The sequence below is a fragment of the Protomyctophum bolini genome (assembly GCF_963924005.1).
Source record: "Protomyctophum bolini genome assembly, chromosome: 3".
NCBI lineage: Eukaryota > Metazoa > Chordata > Actinopteri > Myctophiformes > Myctophidae > Protomyctophum > Protomyctophum bolini.
In genome coordinates, this window is record NC_137864.1 from 22,531,126 (window position 1) to 22,549,482 (window position 18,357).

The window sequence follows — 18,357 nt, forward strand, 5'->3', positions numbered from 1 at the left end:
AAATTTTAACCTATGACCTTTGACTTTAACCCTGATAAAAGTAAGTAAAATGCCTGTATTTTTTTTATATATATATATATATATATATATATATATATATATATATATATATATGTGATCATTAGAATGTCTAGAACATGTTCTATTTAGGGACTGATCGTTATTTAAAAAAGGTTGGTATGGTGCAAAAAGGGGGGGGGGGGGGTCATTAGCCTGAGGGGGGGGGGGATATGTTTATTTCTATTTAGAAATTTCTATTTAGCCACTTCAAAACAGCGTGGGACAGATTGATTCTGCGTTCACCGTTCATGACATTTCCAGTAGAAAAAGCGAAAAATGTTTCAAGCTATGAACCGCAATGTTTGAATTGCGGGCCAGCAGCAGCAGGCCGCTGAAAAGAGCCAGTGTTGTCGGTCAGAGAGGAGGAAGGCGAGGAGCAACAGGTTGGCAGCACCGCTGCTGAGGTTGCGGTGGTGGTGTGAGGTGTCTCGGTGAAACCCAGTGCCGCATCACCGAGTCAGGAGAATGTCAGACTGAGATGATAATAACAATAATAATAATGTTGGGGCTGAGGTCGTGGATGATGTTACGATATAAAATTCTCACAAGTTACTGTTTGTGACTGAAGTTGCTTGTGAACGAAGCTCCTCCACATAGAAAGTAACAAAACATCACAGGAACACCTTGAGGCCTTTATGTTGATGGAAATGGAACATTTTGATGGAAGAGACTCTACCGTCTTTGGACAACGCATCATCGACATGGTGGCGGAGAAAAGCGAGACAGATTCTCATTCAGAATACGGTAGGGCTGGTCTAAAAGCGTGCAGCTGTCATGTGCATCTTTGCGCACTCGCATTGCAATGTTGGATTGCTTGTGTGTGCGTCACACTGCAGACTCACTGCAGACTCACTCCCAATCTAAACTATGGAATGCACTTCCCATTGCAGTCAGAACTGCAGACTCTCTCCCAATCTAAACTATGGAATGCACTTCCCATTGCAGTCAGAACTACAGACTCACTCCCAATCTAAACTATGGAATATTCACTTCCCATTGTAGTCAGAACTGCAGCCTCACTCCCAATCTTCCGCCGTAGTCTGAAATCCCACCTCTTCAGACTCCATTTTAGCCCGTAGCCCTAGCCGCGACGATCTTACAGGCATATGCAAAGGCTCAACTTACATAACTTTGATAGCATTGTATGTAGACATACAGTACTGTAGCACTATATAGTATATATGCATAGTTCATGATATAGATATTCCACACAGGTTATTAGTTTACGTATGATTCATGATGACTATTTTTTTTGTTCTTCCTTACTGTAAATCGCTCTGGATTAAGAGTGTATGCTAAATGCCTAAATTGTTGAATATCTATTTTTGAAAAAAAGCAACTAAAATTTTAAAATTGTGAAAATGTGTGCAAATCTTTGAATATGTATTCTTTCACAGCAAACGTTTATAACTGATGCTTCTGGTGGGAACATATTCCCTGGAACAACATATTTTCAGATGGGGATTGGCGGGCAATTACACATCATTTTTTGGGTCCTTGACGTGAAATAGTTTGAGAACCACTGATATAGAAACAGAGGTTTTTTCAGAAAACTGTCAGGATTTCAAAGGCATTTTATAGAATCTGGTCTCAGCCCTAAATGGGTTAACGTATCCATTTGTGAGCCTGTATAAGACAACAGCACTTTGATCCGCACATAGAAGCATATCTGTCTGTTGGGCTTTATTTTACAACCTTTATTCATCACTAGACTCCCAGAGTTATATTCTCACAATGCTTTACTCAACTCCAGACCCAAAACAATCTCCCAGCTTTCATTACTAAAACTGGGGTGGAAACATTTGGAGAGTAAACAAAACAAGCCAAAACAAAAGAAAAATATAGCTTCAAGCAGCTATAAGGCGGGACCAAGGAGAGGGAGAGAGAGAGAGAGAGAGAGAGAGGGGTGGAGAGAGAGAGACAGAGAAAGAGGGGGAGGGGGTGGAGAGAGAGACAGAGAGAGAGAGAAAGAGAGAGAGAGAGGGGGGGCGTGGAGAGAGAGAGAGAGAGGGGGTGGAGAGAGAGAGAGAGACAGAGAGAGAGAGAAAGGCGAAAGTTGTTCGCCATGAGGAGACAAATATGTGTATCAAAGTGTCATTGCCAACGGTCAAACGGTTCATGAGATATGCACGTTCAAAGTTTGCATTTTCAGTGCTATAGCGCCACCATTTGGCCAATGGTCATGGGCTTCACATGGTCACCGTTTGGCATGGCCCTCTACCAGATTACCGAGTTTCACGAAAAGCGACTGCACGGTTCAGTCAGAACAGCTATTTTTGGCGGAAGAAGGAGAAGAAGGAGAAGAAGAAAAATAAACACAAATACAAGAAGTGACCAAAGTCACTGCGTGTCTTCTTGGTCCCTTAATAAAACCTGCATTGGAGAAACAGTCTTTAGGGGGTGTTTCCGATCCTATCAATGTGGTTAAGATGGTTTCCAACGCAGATTCGGCACAATGAAATTTGGTGCAAACAGAAAAAGAGCGGTCCAATTACAGTTATACGACAGGTCGTTTCAAGGAAGCAATCTGATTGGTTGAAATAGCCATCTAGCCGTGCTTACACGAGCATGATGTCTCACAGAGCCAGTCGGGTGGCTAGGCTAGCATTTTTTCATCGACAAAATGTCCCTTGAAAATGCTAGCACACTGTGCTAGCTAGTGTTTTATTTTAAAAGGTAACTGTTGTTCAATCGCAATATTACACCAGAATGTGTGCTTTACATTCATTGACTGTAATTTGTTCTATTTTCTTGTTTTTCTTTAAGCAACAAGTAGATGCTTGGGTTGTTAATACATTCTGTTGAACATTACCAATGAATGTTGCATTGGTAAAAGGGGGGTAGGAGTTTAATACGTTTTATACTTACACTTTCAGTGTTTTAATGTATTTGTTTTCAAATAATGTTCGAAATAAACGTATTCATTCACGCATTCCTTCATTCATTCATTATTGGCACGCCTGCGTTGCTGCAGGAGCGCCGATTGGCCAGTTCCGTGGGCAGTGCAAGAAGTTAATTAACACACGTCTCTTTCACTAAGAATAGACTGGCTTAAGTATAACTTGCTATACTGATTTAGTTCACTTCTACATTTCCAGGTCTCTTGTAAATGGTGGTTATACAGCGCCTTCACAAAGCGCTTTACAACGTGCTTTAAATTAACCTCTAACACACCGACAGCATGAGGAAACCACGCGAGGCACCAAGCTGCTCTTCAGGAGCAATCGAAGGGTTATGCAGTGTCTTTGCTCAAGAACACTTTGACACTATAACTCTGCAGGCGAAACCGGGACTCCTCTAAGGTATATTAATGACATAGTTCACTGTTGAAAATGAGTGGTATTCCCCTTTAACTTAATGGTATGATGGTCAATGTGTGAATATACTCTATATGCAAACATTTGGCAACTATATGCAAACAAAGCTAAACATGTGGTAGAAATAGCATAATCACCCCACAATGCATTGCAGCGTGACACATTGTGATTGTTGTGAAGCACTTTGGTCAACTCTGGTTGTGTTAAAATGTGCTGTAAAAAATAAAGGTTGATTTCATTTCATCTTCTATAGATCTGATATTTTCACCATTTCTTACAGTAAGGTAACTTAATTAACTGTAAGCGCTAATGTACTACGTACACTACGGTTAAAAACCTTAGGTTTTACGGCACGGGTTTAATTGTTTGAATCAGTGTTGTTTTTGGCAGCAATGCTTTATTTTAGTTTTAGTCATATTTAGTCTATTGAAGTTTTCCTTTAGTTTTAGTCACAATAGTCTAGTTTTAGACGACTTAATATCCTAAGATTTTAGTCGACTAAATCTATGGCTGATTTAGTCAACTAAAATGTATTTTGGCGGGCCTTGATACCGTCGTAATGACTTATTTTACACTTTCTGAAAATAGCAGAACGCGTTGTTAGCTTGTAGATCTGCTATTTTCAGCATGCAACCAAGTGTAAAATTACTTCTACTGGATCTTTTGTTGACGGAAATTGTCAATATATTTAGTCTTAGTTTTATGCATCACAGCTTAGTTTTCATTTAGTTTCGTCAGTTTCGTCAGTGAAAAAAGGTAGTCGACGGACATTTTTCGTCTTAGTTTTAGTTGACAAAAGCAATTTGAACCGCCCCCGGGGCTGTTGCTGCTGTCCACAGGGGACACACTAGTTGTATTTTCAGTTTCTCTACTGTTTCTAGTGTATATACTTGCTATGCTGACGTAGTGTTAGCATGTGTTATTATTACTCACGGCAAAGAGTCTAAAATCCCATTTACTGTGCCCTGGTGGTGCAGTAACAAGGTGCTGCGCCACCCAGCCTCTCCTAAATGGCACAATAACTTAGACCATATATCAGTTTTTTAATCTACCCTCTCCGGGCACCGCATTAATGATAGACTTTAAAATGTGTCCTCTTTTTTTTTTCTTCTTCTTCTTCTCTTCCCTAGGAGAAGATTAGTTTAAAACGCAGAGTGGTTCAGAGGAGCTTCTGAGGGGAAGGGGAAGGGGGGGGTGAATAGCACGGGGGAAAAAAACAGTGGGAAGCCATAACCACTTTCCTATTAGGCTATTGATTTTCTCTAGCTCTCAAGGACAAGCTTCAATCCAGTGGCCCTCATGTGTGTGTGCGTGCGTGCGTGCGTGCGTGCGTGCGTGCGTGCGTGCGTGCGTGCGTGTGTGTGTGTGTGTGTGTGTGTGTGTGTGTGTGTGTGTGTGTGTGTGTGAGCGTGTGTGAGCGTGTGTGCGTGCGCCAGGAATGTATGGCTCAGCTTTATACAGAGCAGTGCTGTGTGTGTGCTTTGGGTACTCCTTGCATTTGGCTTCCCGGACATAAATCCTGAGCGCGCTCAATATGAGAAAAGAGGGATGGGGGTGGGGGTGAAAGGGCGCACCCTCCCCCCCCCCCCCTCCAGAAGCCCTCCAGGTGGATGTTTAGGCATGGCAGCCGTCATGCAGGGAAAGGTTGAAGTATGGCAGCGATTGGACATAAAGTGGCCCTATGGGCGTAAAGATGCAGGCACAATTTTCATGAATGCAGACGCACCTGACATATATAACCGTACTGTAATGTACACACACACACACACACGCATGAAACCAGTGGTTACCAAAGTGGGGTCCGGGGACCCCCAGGGGTCCTTGAGGGAGTTCCAGGGGGTCCCAGATAAATGATAGTTTGGAACCAAATGGGCCCTTATGGGTCTGTAACTCTGAGAGTGTACAAATGGTCCATTTGTACAGTACTAAAAATTAACATTGATTTTACGATATAAAATGGGGTCTCCGAGATAGAAATGCCATTAAATGACGCACGTGACACACGTGACCCATGCACGCACGTGATGCACGCACGCGACGCACGCACATGAAGCACGCACGTGATGCACGCAGGACGAATGTTTCCACACAAACCACAGTGGGGCAAAGAAAGAAAGAAAGAAAGAAAGAAGAAAAATACTACTACATCAATGAGTTCCGCTCAAATCGCTTAGTGAAATCCTTGGTGACAACTATTGATTTTCCGGTCTAGAGTCTAGTAGTTAATTGGACTCAATGCCCTCTGAAAAAAAAGAAGAAAAAGAAAAAAAAGTGGTCCTATATCCCTCTCTCTTTGTTCAGCTACACTTAATCATCTCCCCCCCCCCCCCCACCACCCCCTCCCCCCAGTCTATGGATTATTCCTCTGTACCTGTTGTGTTCAGATCCATAGAGGCATCAACCCTGTGTGGACACACAGAGAGGGAGAGAGGCAAAAGTTCACAGCTTTAGGGATCAATAGGATTGCTTTATGGCCCAGATCAGATGTGCATGGTTGGTTGGTAGCTCTTAAAAACCCCACCACGCCACGTGCACCACTTGGAGGGAAACAGGGCCTGCGCGGGAATAACAACAACAGCTAGCTCTTCATCAAAGAGAAATATGGAGCCAATGAAAAGGGCCCAGGCCCCCAATAGGAGCTATGTAAGGGCAGCTCCACGGCTTTAACGTCTCAATTAGCACCCTCAATCCGGCATACACTAACAGCTGCTCAAAGTGCAGCAGGGCTGTGCTGTGTCCGATCCTTTACGCCAGGGAACAATATCAAAGCGTCTGTATTTGTGAGTGGGCGAACACCATTATTATGCAGCAGAGAAACAGCACACGGCGTAATCCTGAGATTTGCTTTAACTCAGAGCACGATGAACACAATCTTTTTGGTCTATATTCAAAGCATTTTCTCTCTCTTTTAATACATTCACGCTTATAATTTCAGAGAGGGCAGCGATAGGAAAAAAAAGTTTGGTATACGTGTTAGCGCATAACACCTACCAAACAAGTGAGCGAACTTAATGATGATTCAAGGTAAGAGGGCAACTCTTTCATTACTATTCATCCACTGTTTTCTTTCAGAAACCACCTGCCATGAAGCCTCTACTTGAAGTTTGATTCTATAAATGTCTTCTAAAACATGACAGTTTTTCTGAACAACCTATGTTTCTACTGTATGTCAGTGGTGCTCAAACTATTTCATGTCAAGGACCCCCAATATCATATATAATTGGCTGCCAACCCCTATCTGAAAATATGTTGTTCCATTGACCCCCCCAGAAGCAAAGATTTGAGTAAAACGTTCGCTCTGAAAGAATATATATTCAAAGATGTGTGCCGCATTTTCACGATTTTTCAAAAATAGCAGACCTACAAGCTCGTAGCTTGTAGATCTGCTATTTTTCAATACCTAAAGTATAACATAATGCTTAAAACACCAAAACGGGTTCCCGCCCAAAATGGGTTAATACTAGTCCGTGACTGAGTTACGGTTTGTGTGTGACTGAGCTGCGATGACGTGAAAATGCACGGCGACGCTTTCATTAACTTCTTTGACCCAATTACTGTAAGTACATTTATGCGGTAGTAGAATAGAACGTACGTCCTTCAGTTATCATAATAACTTAACTAGCAGGTATAGTCTGTTATGTCGGCTCCAGAGTGAGCCAGGAGAGGTTCTGATGTGCACAGATGGCTCAGAGAGAGAGAGAACACACACGTGTCCAACGCTAATGCTGTTGGTGAGTTATTGGCGAGCAGGAGGAGGAACCGGAGAGGAGAGAGAGAGAGGATTGTGTCTCTCAATTACACAGCGCCAGCGGAGGGAAGCTATAACGGCTTTAACAACAGCTATATCCTCACCTCCCACGAAATGAGCTCTAATAGAGGTGATAGGAGGGGCGTGTGTGTGCGTGCATGTGCGTGCATGCGTGCGTGCGTGTTGCGTGGGAGGGGTGTAGGGCCTTGAAGATATTACAAGTGCCCCCCCCCCCCTCATTAATTGGCAAAACACACACATTTGATTGATAATAATAATATTAATAGTTAAAAAAAACATCTTGAGGAAAAATAACCGTTGTGATAGTGATACAGATGAACAGGAACTCAAAGAATATACTATGCTACTTCCATAGGCCAGTGGTTCCGAAACCATTTCATGTCCCCCAAATTGACACTCATTAGCCCGCGGACCCCCTATTTGAACATATATTCCAGGGACCCCCCGTGAGAGAAGTTTTTACGGCTCTAGCAGTGATTCTCAACCCGTTTAATTTCAAGTCTTGTGTGTGGAGAATGTGTGTGCACTTACTGTACCGTATAATGCCTTTTATACAACCTATTATCCGTCACAAATGAAACGTGTCACAGATGGACCCGCAACGGTCTATTTGGTTACGTTTATTTATTCCCAGAATTATAGATTGTTGTGCACGGCACAATTGCCTTAAACCCGTCGTGCTCAAAGATAGTTTACATATATATATATATATATATATATATATATATATATATAATTTACTAGCATCACTGTTTGACTCGCAGCACAGAGTAATGGGTGCCCCTGTGGAGAGGCAATCTCCACTTTAGGGTGCAGGGTGACATGTTTTGGGCCAAGGGCCTCGTTTGTCACAAGGCTAAATTGAGCATGGGCGCTCAGGACGGTGCAATCTGGTGCTGGGCTGTGGGAGGTGTAGAGAGATGGGAGGGGAGAGGATCGGGGGATGAGAAATGGATGAGGAGGCAGAGCAGAGGGAGAGCAGTGAACAGGTGCTGTCTGTCGGCACTTTCTACTACTCTCTAGGTTAGACCCAAGGTGCGTGCGTGCGTGTCCGTGAATCAGTTGCGAGAATGCCCAAGCCAAGAGCTTAAAGTATTGGCAAAACTATGTTCAGTGTCTGTCATAATTGGCAGTCGCCATATATGGAGGCGTGCGTGCGTGTTTGTGTGCGTGCGTGCGTGCGTTCGTGCATGCGTGCATCTACAGCATGTCTCTAGGCAAGTGTGAGTGTGATTGCATTCATCATTTCAGTGCATTGCCGTATGTGCGCGACATGAAACGATTCTGATCTGAATTTGGCCGTAAACTATAATTAAACAACGATTTAGAATCGTTTCAAGGGCTTATCTATAGAGCAGTCGCTGTCTCGCCTCCGACGAGTGGCCCAGGAATTAATTCACGTTCACTTTCCCCATAGACGTTTCAAAATGTATTTATTTAAAGACGGACAAAGCCAATAAACACAATGTTTTGGGCAGATAAAATCATTAGAAAGAAGGGAAAAAAGGCAGGGTACAGCATTTTTTTTCCTTCTTACTAAATATTTGATCGGTCCAAAACATTGTGTGTAATTGTCATATTTTGTCTCAACAAGAGTTGGCCTTGTCCGCAGCGTAAACACTTTTAAATAAATACTTTTTGAAACGTCTATGTGGGGAAAATGAACAGGGAATTATTATTTCCTGGGCCACTCGTCATTCTGAAAGGGGGCGGGACTGTGACGCTCTATATTAACATTTACCTAAAAAGTCAGAACTGGCGTGCATGATATTAAATAACGCATGAATATAAAGGTTTATATAATTTCACAGGGGAGACTCAAATCAAATCAGCTGCTTGTGTAAAGGGCTGTCTTTCATGATTGTCTAGTGACATTACAAGAACAATCTTTCTCTTTTTTTCTGTCATGTTGAGTACAAATGAAGATGAATGAACCACAAAATAGAGTTAAAACGTGTTAAGTAGACAGATTGTGACATGCAGCCCTATTTAGACCATCAAGACACAGGGTGCTGGGGGCCCTATTTAGACCATCAAGACACAGGGTGCTGGGGGCCCTATTTAGACCATCAAAGACACAGGGTGCTGGGGGCCCTATTTAGACCATTCTAGACACAGGGTGCTGGGGGCCCTATTTAGACCATCAAGACACAGGGTGCTGGGGGCCCTATTTAGACCATCAAGACACAGGTTGCTGGGGGCCCTATTTAGACCATCAAGACACAGGGTGCTGGGGGCCCTATTTAGACCATCAAGACACAGGTTGCTGGGGGCCCTATTTAGACCATCAAGACACAGGGTGCTGGGGGCCCTATTTAGACCATCAAGACCCAGGGTGCTGGGGGCCCTATTTAGACCATCAAGACCCAGGGTGCTGGGGGCCCTATTTAGACCATCAAGACACAGGGTGCTGGGGGCCCTATTTAGCAAAAAAAAGATGTGACACACACACACACACACACACACACACACACACACACACACACACACACACACACACACGATTTAATTGATAGTCAACTTTAATTAATTGAATAAGCTTTGATTAATTGATTAAACCATTGAATATCATCTGCACTTCACTGATAATGCTGTCCAATGTAGTACAGACATGAAATAATCAGGATGCTCTGAGTTATAGTGGGCTTTACAACCTTCCTCCCGTCTCCTATGTCAAATCCTTCCTATTTGGAGCAGTGGCTATTGTTATAACTGGCTGGTGCTGCTGATGCAATATGGAAAATAATCATTAATTATTCTCTTTTAAAACAGCAATGCTTATGAGCAATAATAATAATAATAGCCTACCATATTGAATGTGTGGAATTTTGTTTAATTCAGATGGATTTTGATTGCAAGTGCGCCGTTTAGACTATAGACTAGAGCACTGGTTCCCAATCTTTTTGGTTGGAGACCCAAAAGAGAAATCTGATGTCTATCCCTGGGACCCAAACTATGGTGCAAATAGCAAGATATACAAACTCAAAAAAGGAGAAATACAAAAGGAAATATTTGGTCAATGGGATTTTCTCTTGGCAATATTTGTAGAGCGAGCAGTGGAATAACTAAAAGTATTTTTTCTTCCGGTGGAAAAATAAATCCTTATCTGGCTAAAAAGTGCATTTTTGTGGCTCTCGCCTTTTTTTATGGAGGACAGGAAATGGGGAGAGAGATGGGGGGGGGTGACATGCAGTAAAGGCCGTCTGGATCGGGAGTCGAACCAACGGCACACTGCCAGACTGGATCACCAGCCAAGGTGCCTGGACCGCTGAGCCACGGCCCAGGCCAGATCTTTTTATTTTAGCAGAAGTAGAGAGGCTGTGATGCATGTTACGCGGTGGCAGGTAATGGAGAGTCCCATGCTATGGACCAGAGCTAGTCTACCCACAGCAACGTGTCCAAACCACACCTCTATGGACCAGAGCTAGTCTACCCACAGCAACGTGTCCAAACCACACCTCTATGGACCAGAGCTAGTCTACCCACAGCAACGTGTCCAAACCACACCTCTATGGACCAGAGCTAGTCTACCCACAGCAACGTGTCCAAACCACACCTCTATGGACCAGAGCTAGTCTACCCACAGCAACGTGTCCAAACCACACCTCTATGGACCAGAGCTAGTCTACCCACAGCAACGTGTCCAAACCACACCTCTATGGACCAGAGCTAGTCTACCCACAGCAACGTGTCCAAACCACACCTATGGACCAGAGCTAGTCTACCCACAGCAACGTGTCCAAACCACACCTCTATGGACCAGAGCTAGTCTACCCACAGCAACGTGTCCAAACCACACCTCTATGGACCAGAGCTAGTCTACCCACAGCAACGTGTCCAAACCACACCTATGGACCAGAGCTAGTCTACCCACAGCAACGGGTCCAAACCACACCTCATGCTAAGACCTGCATTGACTTAAAGGTATATTCACTTATTCTTTTGTTTTGTTGTGATAATCCTCCCTACTAGTATGCTGACCATATCCCTGTCCCCAGTTAACCCCTGGGGGTCAAAAAAATATCAGGTTTTGTTTTTGGCTAGGTGGCCCAGCCTTCATCCAATCAGGATAGAGAGGGGTCTTCCGCCTATCATGATAGAGCGGGGGCGGGCCTTGGTGTGTGTGCTGTTGGCCTGTCGCGTGTCCCCCCTACTGTAGTGCGTGCATGTGCACATCTTGTTACCGGGGCAGACGGGGGGACAGGGGGTGTAGTTTTATATCAATAATTACAACTAGTAATTATACAACGCTGGGCGCGAAAATGTCAAACTGGGTGTAAATTGGCAACGACATTTGTTGCGCCATTGTGTTATACCACTTAAATGGTATATGTGTTAAATTAATGTATCAACTCAAAGCACACTTTATTTTTCCCAGGAGGAGCGGAGGAAGTGTCCTGTTCAAAAAAATATTGAAGGCCGATTTCTTAGAATTTCAGTTTTTAGAAAAAACCTGTGTGATTGCAATACCTCCCCTGCCGCTCCGATTCCCCAGCTGATCTCCGTCTCCGTCCTCCTATCACTCACAGAGATACTTATACTGTAAACTCCTTCATCTGGGGCAATGTCTCATTCCCTACCAGTATTGCACAATCCATCGGAGCCGCTGCTTCTTCGCCTGGAAAGGAGCCAGCTTAGGTGTTTCGGGGCATCTGGTTACCTCGAGCGTCTCCCTAGGGAGGCTCTCGAGGCACGTCCCACTGGGAGGAGACCCCCGGGGAAGACCAAGGCGCAGTTGGAGGGATTACATCGACTCACTGGCCTTAATTGGAACGCCTCGGGATCCCCCAGGAGGAAGTTTACAAATGTTGCTCTGGAGATGGAAATCTAGAGCTCTCTGGTGGAGCTGTTTTCCCCCCCGCGACCCGACTACGGATAAGCGGTCGAAGATGGATGGATGGATGGAAGTGGATGCTACCTACAGTATATAATCGTCATCCTCTTTAATACGACAGCAGGCATCCCTTTGTAACGACGTACTGTACTTACCGGTCTCAGACAGCAGCTTGATGGACTCCAGCACGCGCTCCGTGTAGACGCCGGGTTCGTAGTTCTCCATCTCTGCGTTGATGATGTGCACCACTCTGGCGGCTCGGCCTCGAATGGCTCCGGCGGTCCTGTCCAGAGTGTCCACGTCTCCCTCCTGCAGGGCGATCACGCACTTGTTGACGTCCTCCAGGATGTGGTTCTCTGGAGGAGTAAGACAAAAAAAACTGATACCAAAGACTGTAAAAATGGGACACTCAATGTCCCCCCCCCCCAATCCATCAATGGGTTGGATTGGGGGGGGGTCAAATCAACTAATCAAATGATGCCAGAGCGCGGCACGGCTGCAGCTCACCGCTCCTTGGCTGTGACTCACCGCTCCAAGAGATGCGGGTCAAATGTGGAGAACAAATTTCACTGCGGTAACGTGTGAGACAAATCGTACGACTTTGACTTTGAGAGAGACCAGCGGTGAATGGAAGGTGGATTCATTCAATGCATAGGCATGAAGAATTTGATGGGAATTATGGAACGCAATTACGTTTTGAAATGCTGGACTGGTACTGTTACTGAAATAAAAGAGATAACAAAGAAAGATATATCTCTGCTGTCGGGAAGAAAAACTCCAAAATATACCTTTTTCAGGAAATGAAGACAACCTTTCTGATATTTTGAAAACAAAGCAATACTGCCTCATCAAAGTTGGTGTTGTGACTTTATATATTGTCAATAACTTGCATGAGAGGGGGAGAAGTGGTGGATTTAGTAGCTTTAGCAGACAGCTTGAGGGTCCAAAGAACTGTCATGATTGTGTACACATTTTGCAGAATCTGGTCTAAATGGGTTTTTTTTAAGGACAACTTTAGTTTTTTTTCAACTAAGGTTCATGTTTTAGGTTGTTATTAGAGAAAGTAAATTTTCATTTTAGGGATTTGAGCAGTTTTTGACAGGGGGGCGTTCGAGCATGGGGCTAAATATGTATTTGTTTACCAAATGATATAGCGATTTATTGTTTTATCATTTACTATAGTCCTACTAGACCCCCACATCTGGCCACAAAATATCAAAGGATCTACTGAATATGAAGGTAGCCTACTGGGGGGAAGCCACACTGTGTGTCATATACGTATAGGCTCAATATGTCAGTTTGACATAATTGCCCCCCCTGTCAAAAACAGCTAAAATCCCTAAAACGAAAGAAATCAGAAAATGGAAAAACACTGTTACCTGACACGGAGAGGAAGTCATCAACGGAGGTGATGTCGTCCACGGCCTCGGTGAGGATGCGGACCTGCTTCTCCCACTGGTCCTTGAACACGTCCATGTTATCCTGAGCCACCTTGCTCTGGGGCCGGGCAGCCAGCGTCAGGGCAGCGTTGATGACCTGAGGCCAAAGAGGTAGAGAGAGAGGCCACAACCAAAGCTAGAGTAAAAACACTGGTCCTTAACACACGTCCATGTTATCCTGAGTTATACCTTGCTCTGAGGCACAGGGACAGATTAACCCCCCACGAGGGCCCCTGGGCCGGTAATTTTTGCAGGGCCCCCATAGCGCACGTGCGCGCAACATTTTATCATCTTTTTAACCAAAATTTAACAAAATCAACAACCAATGAAGGGCCCCATGGAGGCCTTTTCAGGGCGTCAAACCTAGTACTGCACGGTCCAATTTCCCCGAAGGGCCCCTGAGAGCCAAGGGCCCCTGGGCCATGGCCCCGCACTGGCCCAATTGCTAATTTGTCCCTGCTGAGGCAGTGTTGTTTTTGTCGACTAAAACTAAGACAAAACATGTTTGTCGACTACCTTTTTTCACTGACGAAAACTAATTGGAATACATGAAAACTAAGCTATATATGATGACTAAAACTAAGACTAAATGTGTTGACAAACAGCTAAAAACTAGACCTAAAATGTTAGGAATTAAGGGACTAGTGGACAAGAGATCCAGTATAAGTCATTTTACACTTGGTTGCATGCTGAAAATAGCCGATCTTCAAGCTCACAACGCGTCACCTGTAGATTTAGTCGACTAAAATCTCATGAGATTTAGTCGACTAAAACTAAACCAACGCCAACACATTCCAGGTGACTAAAATGTGACTACAACTAAGTGAAAACTATTCAAGAGACAATGGGCTGTATTTTGCGTGTCTTAAGTACCAGGTCTTATTCCCTAACTTGAGTAAACTAAAGACCTGGAGGCGTGGTCAATGCCATTTGGCTATTCTGAATGGCCAAATTGACCACGCCTCCATGGTGACTAAAACTACAATAAAAGTTTGCTGCCAAAAACAACACTGCTCTAAGTGCGGGTTGATGAGCTGATGATGCGAAAGGGGGGGATCTGTTTTAACGTCCGGATACCCCCATCCAGGACAGGCTTCTGGACACGCCTCCTCAGGAGACTTGGCTCAGATCTGAACCCATTTTGATTTGGCGTTATAAGAGCCCATTGCGACCGCATGCCCTTCTTGCTGACATCCACCCCAGGCATGGGTTCGAACCTTAGAGTATATATTAATAGAGACGGCACCAGATTTCTCCTCCCATCCACTTGCATTAAGTTGCTCAAAAGCGCATGAGGCGATTTCACTCCTCCTTCCGGGTAGGACAGAGTGCATTCTGGGACTGATTGCCCCAATAACATGAACACGCTGGCCGTTGACTATCATTGCGCCGTTTGCGCGCGTTCGCGTATGAAACATTCGTTCAGGTGTCTGGGCCCAATAACATGAACGTGCGCAATGATAGTCAACGGACCAGCGCTGGCTCGAGCTGCAATGACAAATTCGGCCACTATGTACATTTCTCCTCAGGGTTTCCTCCGTGTGCTGTCTCTATTAATATATACTCTAAGGTTCGAACCCACAACCTTCCGCGTGAAAGGCATATGCTCTAACCACTACACTGTGGTGGAGTATCAATACAATATGATGGACCCTACGGGTCCATATGGTTTCATTTTACACTCTTATAGTGTTCTCAAGCAGTGTATGGGACTGTCAATTAACACCAAGCTAAACCACAGCCAATGAATACAGAATCAAGGTTGGAATTGACCGTTTACTTGTATACTTCTTTGATGACTTGATGGTAAAAACTGTAAAATAATAAAACAATACAAACATTCAGTGTCTGTTCTAAATTGACAGCATTGCACACCCAGGCAATTAGAAATCACACTGTGGCTAAACCACATACACACTGCAGTGTAATTAGCAAGAGGACATACACCTGCAGTCCTGCACTGCTCTGCAGACAGCAGCAAACATTGTTTAGAATTCCAAATAAACATACACACAATATCATATCATATCACAGAAAGTTACAATAACTGGATTCACCAGCACAACTTACGACATTGCATCAAAAATGCTCCCAAGTGGGTAAGATGTGTTTAAAGACTCAAGCTCTGAGCAGGTCTGCCTTCTCTAGCTCTGCTGCATGCAAAATGGTGCTAACAGGAAGTGACTCATTAAAGTGAGTTTTCAAAATAAAGCAGTGGTATTCACAATAAAGTATTCACAAACTTTTCTACTCTAAACAGAAATACAACATGTTGAATATAATTGCCTTAAAGGCAAGACAACTCTCACGAGTTACATTACAGAGTAGAAGAATTGTAATTTAAATCTCTCCTAATGGAGTAGAACATCAATACAGCATGGAATTGTGGACCAAATCCTATCTGACGACAACATATTCTTTAGTCTTGGGTCTCAGAGGCTAAATCTCATCAAATGTGACCAAATTTGACTGAGAGCCTGCCATCGCGCAAACTCCAGCTTTTCACCAGAGGAGAGAAACTAAAATGAGTTAATAGCACAGACAGACTCTTCACATACTAGAGCATGTCTGAAATAAGTGTCAGAGCTGAAATTGACATGTAGATATGAAATAAATGCTTAAACATGTAGCTATAGGTGTAATGTTAGAGTCCACAGTAAACATGTAAATATGAAATAATTGCTTAAACATGTAGCTAGGTGTAATGTTAGAGTCCACAGAAGTGAACCTTTCAAGCCTGTTTTTTCAACTCGCTGTTTTCTGCAAGACATTACTCTCCAAAACTGGCGGGTCAAACTGAACAACCAATATGTCAATTTGAAGCTATGATCCCCTGCTTTAATGAATGCCGAATAAATAATGGACCTTGAAATGTAAAACGGTTGAAAACCGCTGATTTACGGGGGAGGAACGAGTTGGAAAAAAAAATGGAGATACAAGGTCTCCGCCTAACGACATCTACGACGCGTGGAAACTGTGCAGTGGGAAGAGAGAGGGCATCCTGAATGACTCCCTAATCAACAGCCAGGCCAAAGATCACGCATTTATTAGAGTCTCTTTACCATAAAGTGACATGGTGCGGTCTGACGTGCACACGCCCCGGTTTAACATTCTCTTTGTTAGTGTAATGAGGTTAAACACGGAGGAGTTGGCAAGGTTAAACATCCTAAAAATACATCAGTGACTAATCTTTACACAAAACAGGCCATTTGCATCCGAGTCAAAAACAAGCAACACACACACACACACACACACACACACACACACACACACAGCTATCCCTATAGCATTTGTTTTAATAATGAACAACATGAATAGTGTTCTCCGGTATAAAGTCTGCATAATTAAGTGGCGGCAGTGTGCATACATTATACTGACAGCAGCCAGGCGGTGTCCACATGCACATCCATCAACACATGTGTTGCTGAAGGCACGCGGACACCAAGGAAGTCATTACCGCTCATTTATGACAGCTGGAACGCGTGGCTCCGCTAATAGCTGCAGATTTATTCCTCTTTACCTCTTCTTTGCAATTATAATATCCTGGCTATATATATATATATATGTGTGTGTGTGTGTGTGTGTGTGTGTGTGTGTGTGTGTGTGTGTGTGTGTGTGTGTGTGTGTGTGTGTGTGTGTGTGTGTGTGTGTGTGTGTGTGTGTGTGTGTGTGTGTGTGTGTGTGTGTGAATTAATAATTTTAGAATTAGAATTAGAAAATGTAGATGTTGCGTGACCGTCTTCAAAATTCGAGGGCAAAATGTATGGACAGAGTGTGAGTGCAGTGTGTATGTACAGCTCCATCTCAACTAATTAGAATATATTGTAAAAGTTAGTTTTCTTCCATAATATAATTAAAAAAGTGAAACTTTCATTGATGATTTTTGCGTACAGCTCATGAAATTCCTATCTCAATGAATGAATGAATCCTATCTCAATGAATGAATGAATCCTATCTCAATGAATGAATGAATCCTATATCAATGAATGAATGAATCCTATCTCAATGAATGAATGAATCCTATCTCAATGAATGAATGAATCCTATCTCAATGAATGAATGAATCCTATCTCAATGAATGAATGAATCCTATCTCAATGAATGAATGAATCCTATCTCAATGAATGAATGAATCCTATCTCAATGAATGAATCCTATCTCAATGAATGAATGAATCCTATCTCAATGAATGCCAATTCCAATTCATTGAGATAGGATTTTTTGATTTTCATGAGCTGTACGCCATAATCATCAAGATTTAATTAAAAAAAAAAGTTTTTAAATACTTCACTTTATGCACAATGTATTCAAAAAGTGAAACTTTCATAATTATATTATATGAAAGTTTCACTTTTTGAATAAGGAAGAAAATGAACGTTTACAAAATATGCTAATTAGTTGAGATGTACCTGTGTGTGTGTGTGTGTGTGTGTGTGTGTGTGTGTGTGTGTGTGTGTGTGTGTGTGTGTGTGTGTGTGTGTGTGTGTGTATATATACACACACACACACACCAGAAAACCAACCAACCAACCAACCACTTCCATTTTTTTTCCTCAACACTTCTGTTGTTCCGCTCCTTTAGTTTTGGCCTTTGGACTCTAGCTCTAACGTGGACCAAACATTGGGAGTGAATTTGCAGCTGCTCCCTTGACTTGCCGGAGGTAAAACTAGTGCAGTCAGTCCTCAGTGGATGTAAGCCTGCATGCCTGGCCGGCCCTAAGATGGCTCACTCTCACTCTCACTCTCACACTCTCTCACACACACTCTCACACACACACTCTCACACACTCACACTCACACACACACACACACACACACACACACACACACACACACACACACACACACACACACACACACACACACACACACCACCACACATCTTATTAAAGTACCATTCTCCAACCTCCCCGTATATCCATTCCACTGTGTCTCTAT

General features: G+C 43.5%; 1 protein-coding gene across 3 annotated transcripts in view; it reads right to left on the reverse strand.

Moving 5' to 3' along the window:
• The window catches only part of ctnna2 (catenin (cadherin-associated protein), alpha 2), a gene marked incomplete at its 5' end in the record, with an annotated part of 495,295 nt that overhangs the window by 54,554 nt on the left and 422,384 nt on the right, over positions 1–18,357 (reverse strand). For all 3 annotated transcript variants that reach the window (XM_080759408.1, XM_080759409.1, XM_080759407.1), the window contains 2 exons: positions 12,136–12,336; positions 13,360–13,516. In XM_080759408.1, the coding sequence (XP_080615534.1) occupies positions 12,136–12,336; positions 13,360–13,516 (358 nt within the window). The remainder of the gene's footprint in view (positions 1–12,135; positions 12,337–13,359; positions 13,517–18,357) is intronic.